Source organism: Bolinopsis microptera, chromosome 7 (assembly GCF_026151205.1).
Source record: "Bolinopsis microptera isolate Bmic1 chromosome 7, MBARI_Bmic_1.0, whole genome shotgun sequence".
Lineage (NCBI taxonomy): Eukaryota > Metazoa > Ctenophora > Tentaculata > Lobata > Bolinopsidae > Bolinopsis > Bolinopsis microptera.
In genome coordinates, this window is record NC_087078.1 from 2,548,988 (window position 1) to 2,576,193 (window position 27,206).

Here is a 27,206-nt window from a genome sequence, read left to right on the forward strand (position 1 = left end):
CTTTGTGGATTATTTCAACCTCAATTCTGTTTTACAGGACTTCATGTAGAATTTGTGATCGTTTTTCAAAAATATATCATTTGCAGACGCCTTATATTTCTTTGCTGTCGTCTTAGATAGACTTATTGAGCAGAATAATGAATATTGAATATTTTATAACTTTTTGTGTGGCAGTTTGTGATCCTGCTTGTCTGTGCTGTTCTTTTGCTGCACTCTTAGTTTCAGCTCATCCCATTCACAACTTTGATCCTTTTATCTTGATACTTACGATTACCTTTTTTCCCTCCGAAAACAACATGATTTTAACCTCGCCAATCAATTCTTCTCTAGAATCCTGTTATATCGTCAACCAAGCCTTCACGGACCCGCAACAAATTAGGTAACGGTCTCTCACTCAGTGCTTACAAGAACTTTTCTCAGAAGGACCAATCAAACAAATCAATATACGACATGTCTCATTACCTGCCGAACATAAATAAGAGACTGGGCGGTGGAGGGTAGAGACGCACGTGGGCGCGTTGCTATGACAACGCCGCGCGCCGCGCAGGGTAAGCGCATGAAATGTGGTTTCATGTCGTGTTGATATTGTATTGCGTGCTTTTTACTTTTGGATGTGTAAATAGTGTTAGGTAGTGGTGATGTTATGATGCAGCATTTTGTGCAGTGTAAAATGTTTTACTTTTACCCCGTTTTACTTTTACCCCGTGTGTTTGTTAAGTAAAGTTACATTAATGCTATTAATGCTGGGTTATTCGGTATAATATAACTGATCTCTGTCATTCGTGTAATTAAAAGTTTAACAAGTGTAGAATATCGAGAGATTGTTCATAAATTACTTTTTTCCTGAAGGGGATCATTATTTCTCCACAATTGCAAAGTGTAAAAGTGAAAACCAGGGGCTGGGAATTGGTCTGAAAATGGCCGGTAAGTAATTGTAATACTAATAATAATATGTGAACGGTCCTTATAAAATGTGTCTGTTGCGTGTAATGATAAGCTTTTAGTAAGAAGCCGAGTCTGAAGTTTGATAGTGGCTGATGTTTGTTAAATGTGCCAAATCATCTTCAGCTCTGAGACCATGATCAGCAGAAATATTTGATTCAAACTGAAAGTGGGCATAAATGTAATGATTCTAGTTTTCAGGCTCGGGTCAAGATTAATCGACAAATATTGGGTACCTCGATTTATATTTCAATTCGGGACAACGTGATCGTTACATTGCAGATTCTACGAACACCGTTGTCACGAGTTTAATTTGTGTGATTGCGAGAAAGATTGAAATAATATTTTGTCTGTAGTTTGTTAAAATGTCTCTTGGGTATCAAACAACTTTATCAGAATAAATGTTTTTAAGTTTTAAGTTTAAGTTTAATAACCTAAAATTTTTGGGACATATCCACTATCCTGCTCCTGGAATAGAAGCCTGACACTGTCAATAGGGAAAATCTGTCTACTTTATGATGAGTCAGGTGAATCTGACTAGAGTCTGGTGAGAAAAATATTGTAAAGATATAAAAAAGGGAAGAGATGGAAAAGTATTGGGAATGGGTCAGCCTGAGCAAGGCGGAAGCTCGGTTCAAGACTACTATTTTGCAGTGTGCTTTTCTGCCACTTCATCACAATCAAGATGATTAAAATAATCATGATCACTACCTCAAGTTGGCTGTTAGGGTGCTGTTACTTTCTGCTCGTTCTGGTGACACTGTCAGGCTTCGAGCAGTTGGATGTTGCCCAGTTTCTTAATTTAATTTCTGTAGCAATATAATAGCAGGTATTATCTTCTTGATTACATCGCATAATAGCTGACTAGCTTGTAGCTAGTAGTTTAGGTTGTTTGGAAATCTTTCGATAAGTTTGTTATTGGAGTTGGCAGGACAAGTGGACCACTGAGCACAGAGATTAAAACTTAAAACGGTCTGTTGGGATTTACCCAGTTTCAAAAACACCCTATCATAAATTATTTCCAATTTTAATTGTTCACTATTTAATGCAAATTTGAACCATAATCTCGGTTCTGGATATAAAGGGTTTATACAATGTAGAATTGAACTTTGAATTGTGGAAAGCGGTGGGGAATTGTGAGCGTTACTACTTGCTATTTCTTAGATTCATTGATGACACTTGTTAATCATTACAAAGTACACTTTGCTGTATAGTTAAATGCATTTATAAATTTTCTGTACAAAGTTTTACGTTTACATTTTAATCTGCGTACTTACTTCTTCAGTTTCTACCCTATATCTTTTACTTGGTGTTTCTGCCTAATATCTTCATACCAATATAATAAGAATTAAAATCACCGTTATCATTTAATCCTTCTTAACCGGATTTCTGAGGCGATGAAACTTAATGCGTTATGTGAAGTTTCGACGTAAATCGATTATTATTATTAATGGCATCTCTTACAGCAAAGAGTCTTACACATTTCTGACAATATCATCTACTTTGAACCTAAAGTCCTAAACCAAAAATCCTAAAACCTAAAATTTGTGACAGTGAAATTGAAGATTGAGACGTTTTCTTGCTGCACATCCTCTGGCACAATAGGCAGCTCCAGTATGGCCGTGGAACTCTCAAGATTGAAAGTGGCAATTCAACGTACAGAATTGATAAGAGTTTTTGGCTCCAAAGTTTTGGTCTCGAATTTCAATAACAAATAACTGGACTCATTTTTATAAAGTTTGGCGCTGCTTTTGAAAATTAGCGGTGAGAATTTGTTTTGGTTTGCGCGCACTGCGCGCATACAAAATATCACAGTCTGGACCGAAACCTACACTCTTGCTATCCAAAACAGCGCTTCGAAAAGCACACTATTTTCATGAAATTGCTTCTATTTTCGTAGTCATGGGAGCCGCGCTCCACGTGCCACAATGTACGTACAATTTAGCTGCCGTCCTCTAAAATCGTTGTTTTGAAAATGAAATGATGTTTAAAAGAAGAACGACAGCTTCATTTGTGAACTGATTCTCTGAATTTCCATTTACAAAACACCATCTTGAAAGCATGTGCAGATTTACGACACGTAGAAATACACTATTATCACGTGACAAATACACTTGCCCATCACGGTAACCTTATATCCGGTGTGCACGTGTTATTTTAACACGAAAGTCATGTGAGACTAAATCCTGGATTTTCATTGGCCACATTGAAACGTCCCGCAAGGAAGCTGGCAGTTAAAACTGGTCAAAAGGTGGGGCTATTTTTAAAACAGTTGTTTAATAAACATTCCATTCGTGGTTGTACAACGGTACGTTAAATTGTTGGTGGCTTAAGGTATTACCTTTAACAGTAATGGATTGTCGTATTTTTATCCGAAGTGTATTCGAAAACTACCATTTTAATTTTTATCCAAAAACTGCAAACTGCTCCTCATTTCCAATAAAAGAAAAATAATTGGGATATAATTAAGTTATCATCACATCAGCCACTTCTATTAAGGAATAGCTAAATGCGGTGTTGCAAGGTTGTATAGTGGTGGGTACTGGGTAGATGAATCTTACTTTTTCTGTCAGCGATTAACCAATCAGCTTCCAGCATTAACCAATCAAAACTCAGAATCTCTGTCACGTGACGAAAAAAAATAGTTCACCAGTCCATAAAGCTGTAATTTCACGGTATCATTTGAGTTCTGAGAATTGTAGGGATGTCGCACTGAAAATAGCACATTAAAAGCGAGTAAAAAATAAACTTCAAAATAGCTAGAAGTAGTTTTAATGTCATTATTTTAATGCCTATTTATATCACTTCAAAAGGTGCAATACAGCTGTTGTTTTTAAACTAATGCATTTAAAGGGTCGGTAGTAACACTTTCACTTCGTGATGACTAGGCAATGCTGGAATGTAATTTTCAAACCCAGCTAAAGACCAGGCTTCAGGAATTCAGGGTTGAAATTTGAAGAATGTTGTATTGATACAAACCAAGATACAAGATGACATACATGATACAACAATTAACCAGTGTCTTGGTTTCTTCAGACAATCCTATTTATTTCAGGACGGCATGTTTTCTCTATTTTTAGAGCCCTAAATGATGTAATTCCAGTATGATTTAATATGAAATTTGTCAAGCAAATAATCTTTATTCAATATTGAACAATGAAATCTAGTAAAACTTGTGAGTATTCAGTATTCCCGGTATTAGGCAATGAATGATCGTGATATTTTTTAAGCTTGGACGAACATTCTTTTAATTCTGTCAATGAGTTACAGTAGGTATTCAACATGGAAATCATGACACATATTTAGAGTTGATTCTTAACTTAACAGAAAGTCATGGAAATTGTTACACTTTTAAGGTAATAATAAATAGTTTCCGCTAAAGTTGGCAGAAAGGAAACTTGGTTACATATTTGATTATAATTTTACATATTTTATTATAATTTTAGAAAGTGCCTGGTAGTCGTACTAACCCAAATCCCATACTTGCTTCCATAATTTCGGGAAAGAGGAATTTTAAACCACTTTCTTCGAAAAAGTAACTTTTATTTCAGCCGGTGGTTGGCATGTTAAACAACTAGAAAACATAACTACATTTAGATGAACGATTAACACTAATAACAGTTAATACTACCACTTGTTAACAGCTGGTTACAGAACAAAACAGGTGGCATTTCATGCATAAGTAACCCAATTTAAGAGAATCTGACACAACTTTGTAATAATAACAACAAATTCCGACACAGGTTTGGCGATATTTTTCTAAATTTGGCCTCTAGTCATTTTACCCATCTTTTACAGTCTCTTTCATTTGGGCACAGTATTGCGTAAATTTATCGGTACTGGTTCTTTACATAACGAAAATGCACCAAGAAATTCCATCAAAAAATGTCCCTAGGCGGGCATCTTTCCAAATACTTTTCCGGATACATTTCAACCAGAAATAATTCCAGGGGACAGAGTTTTAAAATGTGCTAGGCACAAAGTAGTTATAAGTTCAACTCTGCCTGACAAGGCTCCATTTCAAGCAAACATTCAGTTTTCAAATACCTGACCCGCAGCAGCAACATATTAGAGATGATTACTGATGTAGGTCTTTACCCCATATATAGAGAGGGTACCTGACAAACGCGCACAACTTGATTTGAACTTAAAAGACGACTAAGTGGAACTGGAATCTCTACTATAATTCAGAGAATTCCCTATGTTTGTCGTTTGTACAACCGCCCACGTGCAAATAATATGAGAAATAGGAAGTTGCATAGTAACCATGGTAACGAGAATTGTTATATACATTTTTCAATTTAAAAATCTCTACCAATTTACAGAGTGAACAAAATTATTGGAACAAGGCATTTTCAGTAAAATTGCAGGGTCAGCACTCAGCATTCATGGGATCATTTGAAAAGGAAAACTCATATCCAATTTACGACTCACGTTTAGAAAGAAACAGACCAAACTTAACAAATTTTAAAACTCAAGGTACTAAACCAGAATGATCCATGATTCAACATTATTGTTTAATAGAAATAGTACAACAATATGTTTAAAAACGTAGTAATAACACGAAATGAATTAGCAAAGTGATAAATGGGATGTCTGGTAATCGCACATATTTTCGTTAGTTAATACAGATAGATTTAAGAAATATGTCCATTGTCCATCAGCAGAGATAACAGACTTTACTTTTAGGGATCGTTGCAACAAGTTTTAAAATCGCATCGCTGATTAATGTCTCATCAGCTTGTTAATCAGTGCAGCGCTGTTCGTTTTATTAAATTAACTGTTAATTGCTCATCAAAAAATACGAGAGTTTCGTAAAGTCAGCTCTTTATTAGTCACCAATAAGTCTTTGTCGTTCCTCTTCCCCAGAATTTATTCTAACTTCAGTTTGAGTAAAATATCTCACGAGGCCGAGGGGGGCTAATATCGTCGCCATCCTGGAGTTAAGGAACTCCCTGAAGCTGTTTAGAGACAATGTGTAAATGTAGAAGTTGGACATCAAATTTAGGGACCCAATCGCATACCCAATCCTAAAAAAGTAAAAATGCCAGAACTGGGACATCTCCGTTGGGGCATCCTTCACAAAGTAGCTAACTGCACCGCAGATAGCTCCCGGTAGATTAGCGACAGTGAAGACAGCTACAGTGAGCACCACTGTCATCACCCCCCTCCACTGGAGTCCTCCTGGTCCTCTAGCAGTGATCTTCTTAGCTGTGATGATAATCATGACATTGCTCACCATCACAACCACCAAACTAATGAGCGATACTAATCCGATTAAGATGAAGGTGATCTTTAAGAACCAGCTGTCTTGAGATGAAGATCTGCTGAACTGACAGGTGTAGGTCAGGTAGCTGAAGTAGATATCATCTATCTTTGTCAGGGCAGGCAGCGCTGCTAATACGAAGCTGCAAATGAAGCAGACGAGTGATGAAAAATGAGCGATCTTTGTAGAGAGATGGACAGCTCTGAACGGATATTTCAGGATCAGCAACTTGGTCAGAGACAGCGCAACAATAAGGAGAAGGAAAGTTCCTAAAACACTGTAGGTAACACAATACTCTACACGACAGAAGAGTTTGCCGAACACCCATCTGTTCAGAGCTAGTGAGACTGCTTCCGGCAAGACAGTGAAAATCACTAGGAAGATATCAGCAAGAGCAATGTACTGAATAAACACGACCATGACTTTATGAAGATTAATTGCATTGTATCTCAAGGATCCTATCAGTATTAGAGCATCGCCTATAAGAGATGACATGGCTATGGTAGAGGTGTATGCGGTTAGAAGCTGTCGTTCTGTGGCGCTGTGGATACCATACAGGGTATAGTTATCATACTTCATCCTAGCTCTAGAATCGTAGAAGAAGCACCAGTGGGGTTAAAATGTAAAAGAAAAATAATGAACTAACCTCAGTAACTTGCCTAGGTCATGCCTTTGCTCGGAAAACGGTATACGATAGGACAAATATGTATGATGAGTACTACAGAGTACAGGGTGTGCCGGGGGGATCAGGTACTAATTCTACTAAGTGCCGTACGTGACGTCGACTAAGTGCAGTTTTGGACTTTACAAAAAGGACCCACCCACCCCCTTCACGGTACTAACTGCTTTTTCGGATAATATTTAGGACACCCACCCCCTTTGGGTCAATTTAGTATTAGATGATGTTGAGTTCTTAGGTACTAGTAGTAAAAAGATAGACAGTACCGACATGGACAGTACTGAGTGCAGTCTGTCTCATACGTAGGACAATGTTGTCTGTGCGTCAATCAAATACCGTAAATCTCCGTTAACCTTAACAAACAAAGTTCGGTGAAAGCTTTAGGAAGATACCGGAGTTGAAGAAGAAGGAGAGTCAGGAGATAACAAGAAGGGTGGATTAAAGGACACAAAGGCCGGAAAGAGAGAAAAAATGTCAGCGATTTGTGTCTGAATTCTTTTAAATGTTGAGAGCGAGGGGTGTTAACATTTTAACCAATTCTGAGCTTCTTTCTTCAAAAATGAGCTTCTTTTTTTGGGGAAACTGTGTGGAATCTGTGATGGAGTTCACGATCGTCTAGGCATAGACAGGTCATGTGATAAACTCGGCCTTACGAGACTTTATTTCAAGCTAAAGTTCAGCTTCTATTTAGATTCAACATCATGTATGCCCAGTGCCCACTACATTATTCTATTATCCCAAATATAGAAAGTTCCTGAATATGCAAAATGATCTGTACGAGACTATTTGACCTGGAATATACCGTGAACAATTTAAAGCGAAGATTATACAGAATACGTGGAACTGTTACTATGTCAAATCGTGACGTCCGTGATAAATTGAAACATCACATTTTCTCTCTCGCTTCCATTTCATAGCAATTCAGTTTAAACTGTGACGATGAAAGAATGTTCTGGAAAATTCAGACAAATTTACCAATTATATAGTTGTTGTTTGAATTTTGATAAAATCGAGTGGATATAAGACATTTAAAGTAGAGTTACGTATTTAAGAATGCGACTAGCTGCATTATATTGCATCTAACAGTAAACAGCACGTATCCCTCTATTCACTGCACCTGCCGTACATTTCAGTAGTTACATACCAAAACAATTGGATTCCCAAGAATCCCAAGACTTAAATATACCCACTGCTAAAAATTTAAATAAAGTAACCCAAAATTAATTTATGTCACATGTTTGTAAGATAATTTACGTTCTGCGTGTCCATAAAATGCCAGTATCTGAAGCTATTGCCACACGTGAGGTGTGTCAACTTTGACAGCAAGATTGTGATTTGCAACGTTATTACGTTCAAGAGCTAATATTCTATAATGGAAAACACACGATCGCATAGATTAATAACGGAGGATATTATATCAGCTGTCAAGATAGCTAAAGGATAGCTAATAAGGTATTTTACTGCCACTGGTAATTTGCACCGGTTTGAAGTTTGTCACTTCGAGATAGGCGCGGTTTGACACTTTTAACAGTAAAAACTTTGAAATTAAATAAAAAATAACTATATTTGGTTCACGTTCTCTGCCAGAGACTCAGCTTGTCTGACAAATATTTGATTAAATAAATACTTCCTGAAAATATGAAACACATAACAACATTGCAACAACCTCACTGTTCTTCATTGGTATACGGTAGTGCCCTTTAAATAAGCCTTATGTTATCAAAGCATATTTATTCGGCTTTATTCAAAATATCAAAGGATACTTAAAATTGACAATTTTCTATAGAATCAGTGGGAGTCAGTGGGATGACTTGGTAACCTAGTAACGGTCAAATGTTCGTTATAATACAGAAACTGTCGTCCTCAAAAGGTTCCCACTTCACAGGGTTAAAGTATCATAAAGAAATGACGTCAAGCAACTAGTTCATTTGAATCACAGGCTTTCTTTTATGATGCTAATCCGTTAAAAATGCATATTTATAATACGGTCCCACTACCATTTATCTAATGGCCTTGAGAATCTAGGTTTAACTTTAAAGTATTAGTGTTTTAAATATAGTTCTGCGTTGTAAATCAAAGGAACCTGAAGACTTTATCAAAACCTGACTTTATCATAACCTTTATATCAGTATTTTCTAAAGTCGGACCCACAGCATAGTACCTTATAGTGTACTGATTATACTGATTTATGATAGATAATCAGAGTGCATACTGCATAGTCTGCCTATTATTGATCATTTGATCTGTTCCAGACAGTTTAATAAGCTTGTGCTCGTTAAGTGACCATAATTTGACAAAATATGATACACCCAAATTTACGAGATGATACACCCAAATTTACGAGATGATGACAAAATCGCACACAAAAGTAAGTACAATTAGGGCGTGTGATATGTGTAACATTAGGCTCATAATTAGCGGGATAATACATGCGTAAGAAAGCTAATAATTAAGGGGATAATAATATGTAAAATAAGGCGTGCAATTAAGGGATAAAAAGGCGTGTAATTAAGGGGATAATTTATGCGTAATTAATTAAGGGAGTAGTGCCAAGGACCCCACCATCTCTCATATCCGGGTTGAAAGCTCGTATACACTATACATTGTGATCTATTAATAGTAACTCACGACACACACGTGCAGTGTGTACACAGATATCAGCTGTATATATCTTATCATAGTACATTTAGGGAGTGCATTTAGTACATTTAGTACATTTAGTATATAGTACATTTAGGGAGTGCCTTGTATTTAAAAGTAGTATCTTCCTGTTCAGATCACAGATGAGTGTACAATTTGATATATTATACGAGCGAATGTATGATATATCATTGTTCAAGTTACATCAATTCTAGTATTAACAAATAAATTTTGGTATTAAAATGGAAAATGTTGTATGTTTATTGTACGAGCAGTGGTTAAGCTAACATTACAATAATTATTGTCAAGTTGTGCACTAAATGCGCAGCAAAATACACAGGTCATTGTATACTAAATATTAAGAGTATAATGTACACTGTACACGTGACTAGTAACGTGTATAATGTACTCGTGACATGATTATACTGTCACGTGACTTGTACTACACAAATCTGCTTGCTGCATCTTCGTTATCACAAGGGAGTGTACAACTATTATACAAGAAGCATCTGTCTGATAAATTTGATATGCTGGTAATGGTTGTAATGAATGCAGTCGAATTGTTATAGTAAATACAGTTCCATACATCAGACCGTAACATTATAGTTAAATAGTAATATAGAACCTCTGTGATTATACCTTTTGTTCAGCTCAATCTTTATCGTTACGAAGTTAAGACACGCTCGCGCTGAGTCTGTAACTTTTATAATGTAACATTAAAGTTTCAGAGATCGATCAGGAGATTGGTATTTTGGCCGGGGGCGTATTCTTGAGGAACTAGAAAAGAGAATACGCAGTTCTGGAGAAACTGAAAAAGGCTTTTTAGCAGTAAAAATACCTTTTGATATCCTCCAAATTACGTCACTGAGCCTTTATATCGGAATTCCCACAGGCCACCAAGAAATCAGATATTTTGTCCCAAATTTCAAATCCTAATTCCTACACACTTGAAATACGAGACTTGTTAAGACATGCCAGATCTCCTAAGATGACGTTTTATCACTGTAAAACTCGTGACAATATTACGCGTGTTGAATTAATCTGATTTGTAACAGTAACACGGTACACCAGATGGCTGTTTTGTTCAGCTTCAGTGTGGCATGACTAGACTGTGGCATGACTGGGCCTGCGCTTTATTCTTCATATTTTCTGATATTTTCAGATTCATTCAAAGCGGCTTGAATTTCAGATTCCTGATTATTGTTTCTATTTCCCTCATCTGTACCTCAATTCAAACCCACTCAGATTGCATACTCCTCCTCGGTTAGTATTACACAGAATCCTAACAAAGATTGAAATAAAACACGGTGATTTTAAAAACTAACAAATAAATTGTCACACTCCTCTGAAAATGGAGAAGGTGTGCACGGCAAGGAAATCACATTTGAGAGGTATTATATTATATAATTCACAACATTGTCACAGATCAAATTGCATAATACACAGAGAGAAACATTAGGTTGGTTTAACAAGTACATTCATTATTGATTAAGTTACCCCAAAATTCAAATTTATATAATTAATTTTATGGTGTGATTTTAAAGGATGGGCGGTTCTATAAATAACCGGTATGTGAGTTTACATTTTCCGAATTCCAAAGCGAGATTAATTACTGTTAGAGTAAAGTTAGTAAAATCTCTGAAGGATAGAAAAGCTGCAAATAATGTAAAATTATTTCCATATCTCGAAATTGACTGAGAACGGCCATTTTAAATGCGATAATATGCGAGGATTCAGATTTGAAATAAGTACAAGCAAGTTAAACTCAGCAATGTGAACGTACAATAATGTCCTTTCTATAATATGATATCAATATCGTTAACTAATTGTTAATCAAAACTTGAAGATGTTCCCCTTTACACAGTCTCTAATTTAACTGTATCAAATCACAATCATCATGTAAATAAATAGCACATTATATATTTACAATTTAATTACTCGTACAAAATTATACTACTTTATCATTATAATTAACTCATCTTTCCCCTCAAACTTACTCTAATCATAATGTATCTAACGCGTGGAAGCTTCAAGAGGACTAGAACTTTCTATCAGAATCTCCTCAAGTCAATTGATCTAAACCCGATGTAATGAACTAAGTTGATCTACCAACTATTTAAATCTATATCCACAGCAACGATTAGTAGCATCACTTTTTACAGTAGAAAAATAAAAGAGTAGCAAATGCAGCGAAGAATATAATAACAGTTGAAATTATGTAAATAAGTTCCCGGTATCTAACTAATTTAGAAACTTAACGGTGTTATTTACTGTTAAACTATCGTCAAACACGAAATGAACAAGAGCTCTGAGCTGAAATCACATGATGGAGTCACATGGTAACATTTCCTTATAAGGTAGTGCTACAATAGTAACAAGACCTTATATGGTGACGTAACCAAGGTAACATTACCTTATACATATATCGGTAGTGTTACCATGGTAACATGACCTTATATGGAAGTGTCACCATGAAGTCAAATGAATTTAAATTCCAGTCTGAATAATATCTATAATTATTACTGATCACATGATAATATTTCTAACTCTCAAAAAGCTTCAAATTGCCTGGTTCGGCAAACAATATATCATTATATTAATAATATATTATAACAAAACACAAATTTGTAACGAAAACAATGATTGATTAACGCAAAATAACGAAGATCCGACCTGAGACTTCGCCCGAAGATACATAAGTCGTTCATAAGCGTGTACAACTAATTTTTAAGTGATTGTAATAATGATTTTGATGATGATGTACACTTTTTAGTCGAACCTCCGTTACAATGGCCAGCTAGATTGACAAAATTCTGCAATTAACACACACGACTTAAGTTGTAAAACACTGAACATTAAACGAATTTCCTTAAACTGTCACAATCCTATTATAAGACCTGAGCATCCTCAAAATGACGTCATCAAAGCCTTCTATGACGTCATACACCACATCACTTTATACACAAACGCAAGATATCTAAGAAACCCCGGAGATCCCTATTTCCAGTCCATTTCAACGGATACTGGAGAATAAGTTGAGCGCTGACCGGGACTCTTTCTGAAGTCTGGACTTGTTGAAAACGTTCCAAAAGCGGAGAGTCTCGTCGCCAGCACCTGTAACTATGGACTGTCCGTCCGGGGACATGGCTAGGTAGAGGACTCGGCAGTGGTGTCCGGTTAAACACACAACCTGGGGGGAGGAGTGTGTTAGTGGTGAAAATTATATATAATAGAAACTATATTTATTCAGGACGTTACAGAAGGAATATATATTTAATGTAGTTTGAGGAGTCCTCACTCTCCTCACGTCCGACAATGGCGTTTCTCTTGTCGCTACGGCTAATATGTTACTAGGATTGAAGAATTATTATCTTTAAAATGGAATGAATTCGAGTGCTGGAGATTGGGGAAAACCCTAATTGGGTAGGCGCCTTATTCCTAAAAACTTGTACTTCATGTACGCTTATAATTGCAGAGTTGTTATCTTGAATTTGTTATCTAATATTCTATACGTCACCAATATCAGTTAGTTTTATTACCAATTAAATTTAAACGTGATAAAACCATGACACTGCTACGTTCAAAGGGCTCTGATAACAACATTTTAACAAACCGTAATTAACATTTGCTGCAACTGTTGCATCACCAAAAGATAACACGGAAACAGACAGAGATAACTCGCTCTAATTTTAATGCAAATGCAGAAGTGTGTGTAGCAACATATTCTACACTCAAACTTTAGTTTTACGGTCAGTGAAACTATTTAACTCTATGATATGGGAGGCCGTTATACTTTAGCGACTTACGAATTCAATTTAATGATATTTGTACCCTTCAGAGCACACTAAAAGTTGAATTCAGTGATATTTGTACACCGATTTTATATTCAATTAAAGGTGAGTCCTCAATAAATAACTGCCACTGTCCTGGATTTACATCACAACTGAGTGCTAATAAACTGATATTGCCAACCAGTGAAGGTATAATTCGGTAACACGACATCTGTCCGACAGCGACATCTGTCCGACAGCACTATTTTCGTGTGTTTGAAGTGATACCTCAAATTTGGCACATAGAAATTTATCCAAACTTGCACAAATTATTTGTCTTAAAGCTATCTTACTATCTAGAAAGTTTCAAGAAAATCGTATCGTTGGATCTCCAGATATATGCTTTGGAACCACTGAAAACCACCGAATGTGTGTAGCAACATATTCTACACTCAAACTTTAGTTTTACGGTCAGTGAAACTATTTAACTCTATAATATGGGAGACCGTTATACTTTAGCGACTTACGAATTCAATTTAATGATATTTGTACCCTTCAGAGCACACTAAAAGTTGAATTCAGTGATATTTGTACACCGATTTTATATTCAATTAAAGGTGACTCAATAAATAACTGCCACTGTCCTGGATTTACATCACAACTGAGTGCCAATAAACTGATATTGCCAACCAGTGAAGGTATAATTCTGGTAAATGTACTGGTTCTAAAACCTGTTACTTTACGGAGAGTTATACACGATAAGTAGTAACTGTAAGTTTGTAGTGTGTATCCTGTGTGTAACTGCTCGTGTTTATCCAATTAGTTAATTAGACCACCGGTAACTCTAGCACATAAGCTATATGTAATACGGACAAGCTAAATGTGCCGGAACCTATTTTAGAACTCCTCAGCAAATTGTATGTCACGTGATCATATAGTCATGGAAACGAGGCAGATAAATGCTGCAGGTAAAGGGATGTGGAGTGGTGCAAATGCAGCGATCTAATTGGCTTATTTGTGTCACGTGCTACAAACACAGGTACATCACAGGTTGATCTGTGTGAGGTAACACTGGGCTGGGCAGCAATAAAGCAGTGCACTGAGACAAGCTCCTGCTTCCATTGGTCGTTCTTTCTGACACGTGGTCTGACACGTGGTCACGTGATACTGTAAATTTACATATAATAGCTCATGATTGCTCTCCGGTGGTGCACAGTTGCAAAGAGCTGCACACTGTGCACAGCTCCCCTTAGGGGTAAACATTGTCTCTATAATTTATACTGCACCTGGCTTTATACGTGTAATATATAATGCAGGTAAGCTCCTTGCTTTATGTGTAATGTGTATGTATTAATAGAACGTTAGTGAGCTTTACTGGCTCAGGTAGAATTCTGGGAGCAGAAAGCCCCCTCAGGGGTGATATGGACTGGTTAATTTACTGGTTAATTTACTGGTTAGCACTTGGTTGCGAGCATTAATGAAGATCTACGAAATATAGCGGACTAAAACCTAGGAATGGCAAACAGCTAAACAATGAGACAAACTCAGATATTGTCAAATAGATCACGGAGAGGTATGCGATTATATAAAACAGTAACATAAAGAAACCCACAGAGAACAAACAAACACACGTGACTTGTTTAAAGAAACCCACAGAGAACAAACAAACACACGTGACTTGTTTAAAGAAACCCACAGAGAACAAACAAACACACGTGTTTTAACAAACCTGCTGTAACGAGGGGTATTTCCAGACAAGGATCTGGTGTTGAGAGTAACCGTGTGTACTGACAAACTCGTGGGTAGTCTTAGACCAAGCTAGGTTACATACCTGAAATATTATTATTTGTTATTTAAGGGGAAACTTACTTCGTAAAACTTAATAACTTTTTTTAAATGCTGGTGTTTTATGAAATTTGTCCTTTTAAAGATTTGTATTGAAGGCTTAGTACTAACACAATTTCAATAACCCAGTTTTCCCAGAACCTTCAAAATATCGCCGTCACTAACTGTTAACGGAGGGACTGCTTTTTAAACCTTTTATGGGAAACAAATTCAGACTAGGATTCTAAAAATAGAAGCCAATCAATTAGAGATAGTTTTGAGATAATCTCCCCCCCCACGCTTTTTGATCTTTCCCATGGTTAAAGGATCACGCTCGAAAGCTTTAAACATCAAAGAATATCCAGTTCTATAGTATAATGAGAGTTCTACTCTACGCTATATTGTAGATTGTAGTTATAAGGTGGGAAATCGTATTAGAGTCGTACAGTGTACCATAAAAGGAGACTTCCACAATGAGAATTGTGAACTCTAATCAATACCTCTGGAGCTCGAAGATAACAGATTCCAAGTCTATGGGATTTAACTGTGTGTCCACTGTCCATTGTGGTTTAAGCGACCATCTTGTCCTCTGTAACATTTCTCATGGACACACCCGTCACTCTGATGCTAACACCAGACCAGGTTGCAGAATGTTCCCATAGTTCGACTAGACAGTATGACGTCATAATACTTATTTAATAGAAGTGGAACTATCTGCGCTGGCGACGTCATGATGGAGCAGGAACACCCTGTACTCCACAAGTACTGCTCCTTCATAATATTTTGTATCATTATATCTCAAAAAGTCACACTTTCTGTGGTACACCCTGTACACGTATGAAGCTGTGAAGTGGAAGTTTTTGCTGGAATGCTTCCAAAGAATTAAGATGGTTATCAACCCTATCAAGCTGTAGATTTGACAGGTTCGACCGGATGGTTAAACGGTGTGGTGTGTCAACTTGGTGCTTATCTGGCACCTTTGATCTTGACTAACTTTTCATGACAGTGGAACTAGAAAGATGATACTGATTTTGCAAAATATTTTAGACACCTCTTCATGAATGGAAGTTAAAGCATGAGGCTAGGAGAATTTTAGTGGAAGTATCAGACAGAATGAATGATTTAGGTGCTAGAATAACTTTTTTTGTATTTCATGAACAAAAATTAATCGGCTTCATCATTTTAAATTATATCGTAGATAAAGCGACTTTATATGAGCTCAAAAATGAGTAATGACGTCGAACACAATCTTATCTCAAAATTGGATGCTCCCGTGAGAAAATTCTCACATGGTGATAATAAATAAATGATAAATACTCAAATCGAGATTATGATAGGATCCCGGAAATGATAACATTTCACGTCATCAGTCTTGCTAGTAAGGGAGAGGGAATTGGGAATCACAAGATTGTTTGACGTTATAACTGACAGAAATCAGGCAGATGTCCTAAAATTGGTTATATTGGAGAATTCGGCATATCGGTCATAATATTATATCAAATGTGAGGGCATATGCTAATTTGTTGCATCCTTCAACCTCAAATTCCCCTTATGACGTTCCATATCCCCTGCTTCCAAGAAACCAAGTGCCGCTTGTCAGCTAGCACTTAAATCCAATTAAAACTGTTTAACGTTAACGTCATGCAAATTAAGGGCGTTGCCATTTTTGATACTTGTGCAACCAAAGCAGCTTAATGAACACTGTCGCTTCTGCTATCGCTCCATTCACGTAGAAGACTTTCTTAGGCGTTTTTTATGGTGGGTCACACTGACACAAGAGTAAGATCGTACGTGGTCAGGAATGTGAGTTGGTCACTTAAATAGTAGATATTTATTAAAGCAAGGAAACAGTATTTACATATTTTATTATTTGGAAATCAACGGAAGATATTGCTAGCACAAGTGCATAAAAAGAGCTAGTACTGTAATTTGGTTATTAAGTTTATTAAAACTTTATACTTGGGGAGTGGAAGAAAATATTTGAAATTTAACCTTGAAATATCTATTATCTACAACTACAAGGATTTAGTGACTTATTACTAATAAATTTACATATTTCTAGAAAATTGGATAATTTGAGATCTGTCCCGACACGTCAATGAAAACCCCCCACAAGTCACATAATAATCAGATCTGACAACCTCCTAATTATTACAACATATTCTCAGCCACGTACGGTCACCTAATCACAATCAGGGCGAGTCTTATCAGCTGTTCTCTAGGTCTTCATATGACAGTATAATATAAGGAAGGTTGTGTTATTTGTAATACAAGAAGAGTTCTCCGACACAAGAAACAGTGAAAATAAGATGAAACAAGACCTCCGCAAGGCATATTCTGTTCTTATCTCTGGCTTGCTTCCTATTATCAGCGAGCAGATGTTTGAATTTAAATTTGAATATTCCCGCTCAGAAATTAACGAATATTAGATGCAAGAGGACAGGGTGATAATTGTGGTCCGGCTTGAACACCTGCCCCAGTAAACAAGATGTTGTGAGCTCTACTGTCAACTTGTCAAGATACTCGGCTGTGATTGGTCCAACAGTTTGGTGATGATCAAAAGCGGTAAATTCAAATTTGAAATAATGCAAGACTTGCCGAGAGTAGAACTAGTTCAAGTAGAACTAGTTTCTAGAACTAGAGCGTTTACATGATATATATGGAAATTATACTTTCCTGGAAGCAAACTGGAAACTATAAACTAAGAAATAGGGCAGAGAACATAAAGTTTGACCATTTAGCGGAAAGACTGGGAGATAAAAACTGAACAGTGACTAAGGTAAAACTTAGCACCCTAGTAACACAACAGCGCGATTTTCAATCTTCAGATCCTCTTCTACCCAAAGATAACCGATTTTCAGATTACAATCCTCCAGGGATGAGCAGTAAGGATTCAATTAACACCTAATTAAGCCACCACTTTAAACCTTACATTTTAAAGTTAAGTTTAGGGTTAATAGGGAAGAGTTAAGACTTCAGGGACCATAACCTTAAACCTTAAAACCATTACTCTATGTCTACCAAGTGGTTGGGCTTCTTGGATAGTGGATACTGCCCCGTTTCCCAATATCACAACCCTGGCCCCTGACCGAATTAAGTAAAGACACCTTTTATCCCCATTTGGTGAGTAAATTTATCGAATACCAAGACAGCTAGCTGATTTGAACAGTTGAAGCACTAAAAATTGTAGACTAAAACCAAAAAGTAAGACATATAAAAAGTAATATCACAAATATGACACAAATACAAATGAGGCTAATTCTATGAGAAGAAGACTGATAATATACAATATTATGAAAATACTATATAGATAAAAATGGGACTAATTCCAACCTGACTGCCAGTGTGAACTGACTGGAGAGGTTGCCCTGTGAGAGTGTTCCAGAATCTGATATACTGATCAGCAGTGCCCCCTCCGCTAGCTAATAGCCCGTGTTGATGGGGGGACCATGCTATTGCTTTAACTGCTGCTACGTGATCAGAGTATCTGAGAGGGGGTTTGTTGTAAGATCAAGGAATAAGTACAAGTAAGACTGACTCGAGATTGATTTGATTGACACTAACTCTGTGGTCGTACAAGTAAGAGATTTATCATATATTATTGTGATATTGAAGCTTAAGAAGAATAAGGCGCACTCACTTTTGAACAGGGGACAAGCTGGATTGGTTCCAGACGAATAGCTTATTATCGTTACCACCACTCGCAAGATGTTGCCTGTCAGGAGACCACTTCAACCCACACACCTGCAGGGCACGACAGTTTAAAATATGTTTAATATGTTTAATATGTGTAGCAATATTGTGAATCATATCCAGTTCAATTACTCGGTAAGTTCCATGTTTTCTAAGTCTTATAAAGTTAGTATTTCGACCATGACTGTCAACAAAATGTCATTCCGACATGGTCATGGCTAAGGTCGTAATTTTGTAGCCATTTAACAAGATGGTTAGTGGTTACTCAGGTACCAAACCCCTTGTGTGAAATATTGACCAGCAAAGTAAGAGCCATAAAGCCGGCCCTGGTAAGTGGTAACCATTTACTTTTAATGCGAAAAAGCAGTTTAGGACATTCACCCTCATGCTTTATGAGTTTCCTCACCGTGTACACACGGTACTATACCTATTAGCTCACTAACTCTAAACAAGAGCTTTAGCCTTTAACTACACAGAACTATTTTACTCCTATAAAATGCACTTAGTACTGAACTGATAATTACTCATTTAGAATTATATACCAGATACCTTATATTTATAATAATCATATTATGATTGGCTTTTCTGGTGCAAGTTTGGTTCTACTTTAGCCTATATAAATTATAATGTACAGATTAATAATTTACCAAATTGCCTTATAACCTCTATCCCGAAAGTGGTAGTTGACTTCAGAGTGAAAGTGGTACTAAAATTCAAAGTAAGATTCACTGGCCAGAACTTTGATTATACGCGAATCAGTTTATGACATTTAAATGTATTAGAGTTAAGCGGTACAGAGCATATAATATATAAAATAGGAGCTACCTTTCGGATACTTAAACGACTACCACTTCAGGTTTGGCAAGTGATAATCAGAAAATTGTGGGTATTACACAATACTGAACTAGAAACACGCTCAGTGTCATCCTTGTCTAGTCAAACCTAATTTAAATCATATAAAAATGTCAACCAGCGAAGAGCATCATTGTAAGCATCATGAGGCGAGGAGACTTGCTCCCTCCGATATTTAAACTAGTTAATCACTGGGCAAGCCTTATCCACTGACTGTGATGCGGTCCAGACGGTATTTCTAGTACCACCGTACTACACACTGCCCTGCCCGATAAATACGAGATAGCTAGCAGGATTAATAAAAGGAGCTATAATTTGAGAATGTAGGCTTTTACGCTCTGAAATATATTATAACGATAGACAGTTCTCCATCGTCAAATAACCTTACATTTAACATGTATTCTCAATAAAAGGATTTAAAACTGATCCCGGAGTCAGGTAATGAGTCAGGTAATGAGTCAGGTAATAATTGTAAATCTCTAAATGTTGAACCCACCTCCTGTTTGTGTCCAGTAAGTTTCTTGAACTGGTGTGGAGGAGTCCTGATGTCTCGCTGGATGATGAACCTGTCTCTACTGCCACTACATAACAGATCCCCGTTCCAAGCGAGCGCGCCCGCGCGGGACTCGTGAGACTCGAATATTGCTGTTCGTTTCTGGGCCTGCCGGAGAGTTTGGGTAACTCAGTGATAACATAACAGTCATCATGTGAGTTATGTTATAGTGTTATGTTATTAGGGTGTATCACAAGTTTGTTGAGACACATTACAATTACAAATACAAGGATAAACCAATCGGGTTTCAGCATCTGCCAATGATATTCTTGTATTTTCTGACACTTGTCGAAACTCGAAACAAACTTGCGCCACCTTGTATGATATGCTTGTCTGTACATGTGGAATGCTTGCTAACTAAATTTATTTAAAGGTATTATCAATCATGCTTGAGCCCTTTTATTTGAGCCAGGGAAAAATAAACAAAGTAAATTTGTTTATCGTATCGGATGTGGGCGTGTGTTAGCGTGCATCATAACCAGCATCTTACCTCGGTGTGATAAGCGAGCAAGACAATCTAAAAATGCTCAAATCAAGCACAAAAATTCAGAATGACAAGCAACAAAAATTTGCGGGAGTACTGAGATTTTTCACTGTCCCGGAGATGGATACATGTTATGACAAAGATCTAGTGCAATACTTATACTGTTTAAATAAATAATAAAGTTTAAAAATATACAGTACAAGGAATGCTGTCAATAATAACAGTGGCAATCAGGATTAAATGCAAATCTAAATTTACTTAGATATCCAATAATAGAATAAGGACATACAAAATCATTAAATAAAGACGCTAAAACTACTATAATACTGATATCTGGATAATATCCGGTTGGAAGAGACAAGGACAAATGAAACAAGGAAGTTAGGAGTAAGGGCAAATTTTCGGCGTCAACGCCATCTTCAGGCTAAAATTGGTATAAATGTTAGTATATAATTATAAATGCTTCTATACTAGTTAAAATGCTAAATTGAAATTACACACACTGAATACAGGTTACATCAATGTAACCTTGATGTAACCTGTATTCAGTGTGTGTAATTTCAATTTAGCATTTTAACTAGTATAGAAGCATTTATAATTATATACTAACATTTATACCAATTTTAGCCTGAAGATGGCGTTGACGCCGAAAATTTGCCCTTACTCCTAACTTCCTTGTTTCATTTGTCCTTGTCTCTTCCAACCGGATATTATCCAGATATCAGTATTTCAATCATGAGACTAATAAACAGCGAACTATTCCGTTATTTGATAAACTACTATAATATAGTAAGTATATTAATAATTACTGCCAGGTACCTGAGTATCCCAGAGTTGTACACAGCCCCTGTTAGTTCCCACGGCTAGAATGTTGCTGCTCCTATCTGACCATCCTACACTGGTTACTGTATCTCCTTCACATGACAAATCACACAGTCTTGTTACCTGAGATTTAGGATATTAGAGCAAATCTGCAACAATTGTACAATTAGATACAATTATCGTTGTATTGTATCTTAGAAATCAAAAAGACTGTATTCGTAGTTATTAGCAGTGATGAGAACATATTAAGAAAAACTTAAAGCAAGTTTCTAGACTAATTGTGGCTACTAACCTGGCTAGTACAGGCACTCCATAGGTAAACACTAGCACTGAGTCCCACTGTTAACACGTTAGAGTAGCTCCAGTCAACAAGGTTCAGATAGAAATCATCCTGCAGTTCTGGTGCATCTAGCACTTTGTAGGGCAATCTGGGAATCTTGCGCAGGGACTTCTTGGGTGAGGTCAACAGCTTCTGACTTTTTCTGCTGACAGGGGAGAGTGAGTAGCCATGGTCCTGAGGCTCCCTGCTGGGGGACTGATAGTGGAACAGTCTCCTCTTGTGGGGTGTGCGCTGCAGACCACCATCCTCACTGCTCAACCTTATGTCGTCTATATCTGCTCCCAATAACTCGTTCTGTGAAATAACATAGTAAGCATACAATATGATCTCATTGGGCGCCAGGATTTTATGAAAGGCTGTTAAAGTAATGTTAATGTCTAACTTGGAAGCTGTATAATATCTCACAAAACTAAAAGAAAGTACCTGTAACAAGCATCTGTATGTGTGCTGTTCACGTCCCTCGTCTCCGTTCTCACTTTGAGTCTCTGGTGTCAGGGAGAAGGAGTTTTCCCATTTCGCTCCATTTCGTGTGGGGATAAATCTGTCGCAGCTTTTCTCCTTACTTGGTGATCCAGTGCCACCCTGATGGTTGTGGAAAATTGTAAGTTAAGATATGTTATTTGAATATGAAACAGTCTGAGTAAGGTCTGCATTTAAAACATAATATACTTAGATTCCTAATTGAATGAGCACAGTTACCTCATAGCAATTAAGGAAAAAATGTTTCACTTCAACTCCGAATCAACGAAGCTCAGTAACAATAACAAATAAGCAATTTGAAATGCAATATGAAGTTTTCATATACTTACAGCAAGAGAATGTCTCAGGTGGGGTGAATAATAACCGTTTCCTTTGTTTTTCCGGTTTTTGGTTGGTGTTTGAGGCTCTGGTGTGCTCGCTGTTTTGCACTCTGTGTGAATTGGGCTAGTTGCCCCACTCTCCATTTCTCGACAGCAATCAATTACACATTGTTGCCATGGTGAGTGTCATCTTCAATAATAAATGGTGGGTAAACTGGTAAGGAAGAACAAGTAAAAACTATATGTAAAAACTATACGTAATTATATTCAGCCATTTTTGGAGAATCATGTGCAAATTGGAATGGCAAATAAAAACAAGTTCCATCATTGATCATGGGAAATAGAAACAACACTGACTGAAAAGATTTACCTTCCAAAACCTACTTTACTTTGAAAACTTTTTAGCATTGTGATTTGCTTATTTTAAACTTATACTTATTTTTAACTTATACTAATTTTTAACTTCTACTATTTTTAACTTCTACTTATTTTTAACTTCTACTTAATTTAACTTATACTTATTTTTAACTTATACTGCTAGATGCAACAGGCCATTCTCACAGAAATGTTGGCATAACTCAACAATAACAGTTCTAAATAAATACAATACAAAGAAGTGTCCAAAACGGGACTAATTTTTGGCTAATCACATGAAGCTTAAGGTTAAATAGGTTACATTGGGAATATTCAGTGTGGATCGTAAATTTAGATGTATTCAGAATCACAAGAAATGAAAGGAGGTGAAAGCAGTTTTTGCCTCACCCATGTCGATAATTAGCATTATAAAATATATAGACTGAAGTTGCAGATAACAGAGTAACTCTTCTACACGTAACTTGAAAGTAACATGACCTGAAGACAAATCTAAGTTTGAAGTACAACCATGATTATCAAATTGTTAAAACTACACAGTGAAAAATTACATAATTATACCAATTCAAGTATTGTGGAACTAAGTTATACGTGTCACTACTTTACTAGAACCTTAAATCCACAATTGCCAATGAATAAGAATGTTTTGAAGGAAATAACGATTTTTAGATAAGAACAATGCAAACGGATAATAATCAAACCTTCAGGTAGAAAATATTTCAGAAACTTTTGTATTTGAAAATATTCGAAAAGCTACACTGCAAAGTGAATACCTTGGACTCTTCGACGGTCATTGTGCATAGGAACAAGTATGTAACGAGTATCACCCGTTAAAGTCAAAACTGCACCGAGTGTGTTAGTACGTATTGGCAACAGAAGCCAATTTATACTATGTCTCCTTAACTTGAATTGGAGCCAGCTTGAATTATACCCGGCTTAAATTGAACCTGGGTCCCTTACAAAGTACACATGATTTTACACTGCACAGCAAGAAGATCAGAGATAATTTTAACAAATTAAGAATTAAATGTTAAAACTGAACCAGTGTGGCCGACTATGAAATTTCATTAACAATTAAGATGCTTGTACGGCTTCGCATACACCTCTCCACCGTCTCCTATTCGATGATATGAGTTGATGTGCTACATACAGCGTCTGACAATAAGATATTTGATTAGAGTTGAGAAAATCGATCTATTCAATTGTTATCCAACTTAATCATTTAAATAAAAGTATGGCCAGGTTATATCTCCACCGAATGCACACTTCTCAATCATCAATTAAATTGCGCAAATTGTGGTAACTTCTTTTAAACTTCATGATATGATCAAATCAAATTCAAAATTTAACGGGTGATACTCATAAAATATTTGTTTCAAATATTATTTCGAGACCGTCGACGAGTCCAACTCGGTCCGCGTCTTGGTAGGTTTTGTAGCGCGATCTGTCCATTGTTAATTGACGATGTCAATTCTTCGCAGCTCGGCGAGGCCCAGTAGCGCATTTCGCCGATCTAACGGTTGCGAGAAGCATAATTGAGTGCGCGGCGCGGCCCAGTAACGCATCGCACTACAAGTTTATTGTTAATGGACTAGCCTAGAATTTGCCTCGGGCTAACATTTCGAGAAGAAAGCGGCGCACGCTACTACATACTACGAAGAAATTTAGACGAGTAACATCATCTAAGCGCGATGCACTATATACTGGGCCGCACCGTGCATCTTCTCGCAACTATTTCTTCGGTTGATCGGCAAAATGCACCACTTGGCCTCGCCGAGCTGTATGTGAAGGATTGACATCGTGAATCAAGGTAGGTTATAAACCTACAAGATCAAATATTTCGCAATGTATTTGTCATGTAGTTGCTCTATCCAGATAAGAGCCCTTGCGCTTGCAGTGGGACTTGGCAGTGGCTTGTGAAACAAGCGCACCCGCATGCCGCAGCGGCGCGAAAACACATGGTTCTATAAGCAAATATGTGTAGCGTGATGCGTTACCGTGTTTTTTATGGACACAAGGTATAAGCATTTGCTGAAACCCTAACCCTAACGAAGAATTGAACCGACTTCCTTATACGGGTCATATCACGTGATCGCCAGGGCACAAGGGAGCATTTTAACTTTATGTCATAAGGGGTGATTCGGAATCATGTCAGCGTCCGAAAATATATCTGATATCGTTTCAACATTCAAGTTGGTTTTTACCTGGGGAGTTCACATAGCCATGTGTCTACGCGTACTGCGTGACGCGCTTGTTTCGGCGGTCGCGCGCTACTGCAAGCGAGAGGGCTCTGGTTAGAGCAACCTGGGGAGCTCAGCTGCTATTATATTATTATTTATGTTCATAAACATGATAGAGATCATAATCATAAATGTATAGAGATCATCTTTATTCCGCCGAATAGAGATTCGGTGGAATGACAGGCTGAGCGTTTAGTTGACATACGTTGCATGTGAATGCCACTTTTCGCGCAAGAAGCTGAGCGCCGCCCAGTAAATTGGTTCCAACTGTCGGGGGGCCCGAGTTGCGAGTGTAAAGTAATTTATTAACACACTTGAAGAATTTGCAAAATTAAAGTCCTAGTTGCGCACTTTTAGTTTTATTTCGTTCAAAATTAGACTATTTGGAATATAAATCTAAATGTACATATGACATGGTCTATCTACAATCTATCATAATAGATTTGCATTTTATCAAAATGACCCGCCGAGTGCGCGGCTCCCCTGTAGCGTAGAAAAGCTCTACAGGGGTAGTGAAACGACCGTGGGGGTCACGACGTGATACAACATTTTACAAGGCCAGGTCTATCAATCTACAAATCCAAAATTTTGCTTTTGGGGAGCTAACGTTATTTTAACATTTCGCTAAAAACTTGACACACGTGTTTTAGGTTTATAACCTACCAGGACGCGCGCCGAGTTGGATTAAATATTTTACGAGTATCACCCGTTAACACACGTGACACGCTGTGTACCCCTTTTAGTGCTGCTCGGCTATATAAAAGGCCGCTAAAATCTTTTCTAATTTTTTCTAAAAGAAAAGTCTTTCCTAAAATCTTTTCTAAGAAAACATAAATAGGTATTCTTAGGGGGTGCACCATAAAAATAAACTTGCTCGGATTTTAAAATTTTTTGTACCATTGTTTTCTAGAGACTGTGAGAATTTTCACAATACTAAATTTGAAATTTGTCATACCTTTTTTGGAAAGATCAGTGAGTTTCGCCTAGGTGCCATATTTGATGGTGCGCGGCTTTTGGAGCAAAATTAGCTGTAAAACTCGCGTAATTTGACCAAATTTGACCAAATTCGTTGATTTTTGTCGTATTATTTGGATATATCTTCAGTTCCTTGAATGAGATCATTCTGAAAATTGGCGAAGACCTTCCAATAGGGCTTTCACAACTGTCCGAAAAATTTGGTGGATATCGGAGTTGATATAGTGATCAAAATGGAGCAAAATACGCTGCTTTTAGCTGTAACATAATGTCTGATGGTTGGATATGCTTTAAACTTTTCGGACACTTTCCTTGTAAGTCTATGAGTAAGCTTACCAACTTTTGTTGCAATCGGAGGTCGGGAAGGATACTTAATATCTATTTGTTTGAAGAAAATTGTGCTGGCCGAAATTAGCGCTAAAAAACCATCCTACAGTCGGCACGCGCGGCTCACTGTCGATGGCGCACCACCTAGTATTCTCAATAAATGTAATAGATTTGTAGTGTTGTAATTAGTTTAAACTATGATAACTCTGTTTGATTTGTAGTGTTGTAATTAGTTTAAAACTATGATAACTCTGTCTGGTTTGTATTAACGGTTGATACTCGTAAAATATCTGTTCCATATATCAGGACCGTCGACGAGTCCAACTCGGCGCGCGTCCTGGTAGGTTGTAAACCTACAAGATTTGTAGTGTTGTAATTAGTTTAAAACTATGATAACTCTGTCAGTCTGTCTGATTTGTAGTGTTGTAATTAGTTTAAAACTATGATAACTCTGTCTGATTTGTAGTGTTGTAATTAGTTTAAAACTATGATAACTCTGTCTGATTTGTAGTGTTGTAATTAGTTCAAAACTATGATTAATTAAGGGGAGATACACCAAAAACGTTTTTGCTCCGAACATCGATTTTATTTTATATTATGGTTAAATAGACAAAAAGAATAAGATTG

At 36.9% G+C, this 27,206-nt stretch overlaps 3 protein-coding genes across 12 annotated transcripts in view; 1 reads left to right on the forward strand and 2 right to left on the reverse strand.

Moving 5' to 3' along the window:
- LOC134817875 (MAPK/MAK/MRK overlapping kinase-like) overlaps positions 1 to 2,206 on the forward strand; it is a 37,351-nt gene extending 35,145 nt beyond the window's left edge. For 3 of the 9 annotated variants that reach the window (XM_063827229.1, XM_063827231.1, XM_063827232.1), the window contains exon 13: positions 331 to 1,494. In XM_063827229.1, the coding sequence (XP_063683299.1) occupies positions 331 to 501 (171 nt within the window). In that variant the 3' untranslated portion in view covers positions 502 to 1,494. Of the gene's footprint in view, positions 1 to 330 lie in introns of all 9 variants that reach the window. The other 6 variants (XM_063827234.1, XM_063827235.1, XM_063827236.1 and 3 more) reach the window with 5 other exon arrangements.
- Positions 2,207 to 5,773: 3,567 nt separating this feature from the next.
- LOC134818129 (proteinase-activated receptor 3-like) lies at positions 5,774 to 6,628 on the reverse strand. The gene has a single exon (XM_063827560.1). It carries the CDS (start codon positions 6,626 to 6,628, stop codon positions 5,774 to 5,776), a length of 855 nt encoding a protein of 284 aa, XP_063683630.1.
- A 4,210-nt stretch (positions 6,629 to 10,838) lies between these two features.
- LOC134817730 (fizzy-related protein homolog) lies at positions 10,839 to 26,761 on the reverse strand. 2 transcript variants are annotated; one of them, XM_063826976.1, is made up of 10 exons: positions 26,731 to 26,761; positions 22,675 to 22,854; positions 22,289 to 22,447; positions 21,818 to 22,159; positions 21,523 to 21,648; positions 20,163 to 20,327; positions 18,762 to 18,865; positions 18,455 to 18,608; positions 15,027 to 15,128; positions 10,839 to 12,717 (listed from the first exon to the last, which is right to left on the reverse strand). In XM_063826976.1, exons 2-10 carry the CDS (start codon positions 22,807 to 22,809, stop codon positions 12,541 to 12,543), a joined length of 1,464 nt encoding a protein of 487 aa, XP_063683046.1. In that variant the 5' UTR covers positions 22,810 to 22,854; positions 26,731 to 26,761; the 3' UTR covers positions 10,839 to 12,540. The 2 variants fall into 2 exon arrangements, with proteins under 2 accessions (XP_063683046.1, XP_063683045.1); XM_063826975.1 differs by lacking the exon at positions 26,731 to 26,761 and having other exon boundaries at positions 22,675 to 22,859.
- Between the last annotated feature and the right edge of the window lie 445 nt (positions 26,762 to 27,206).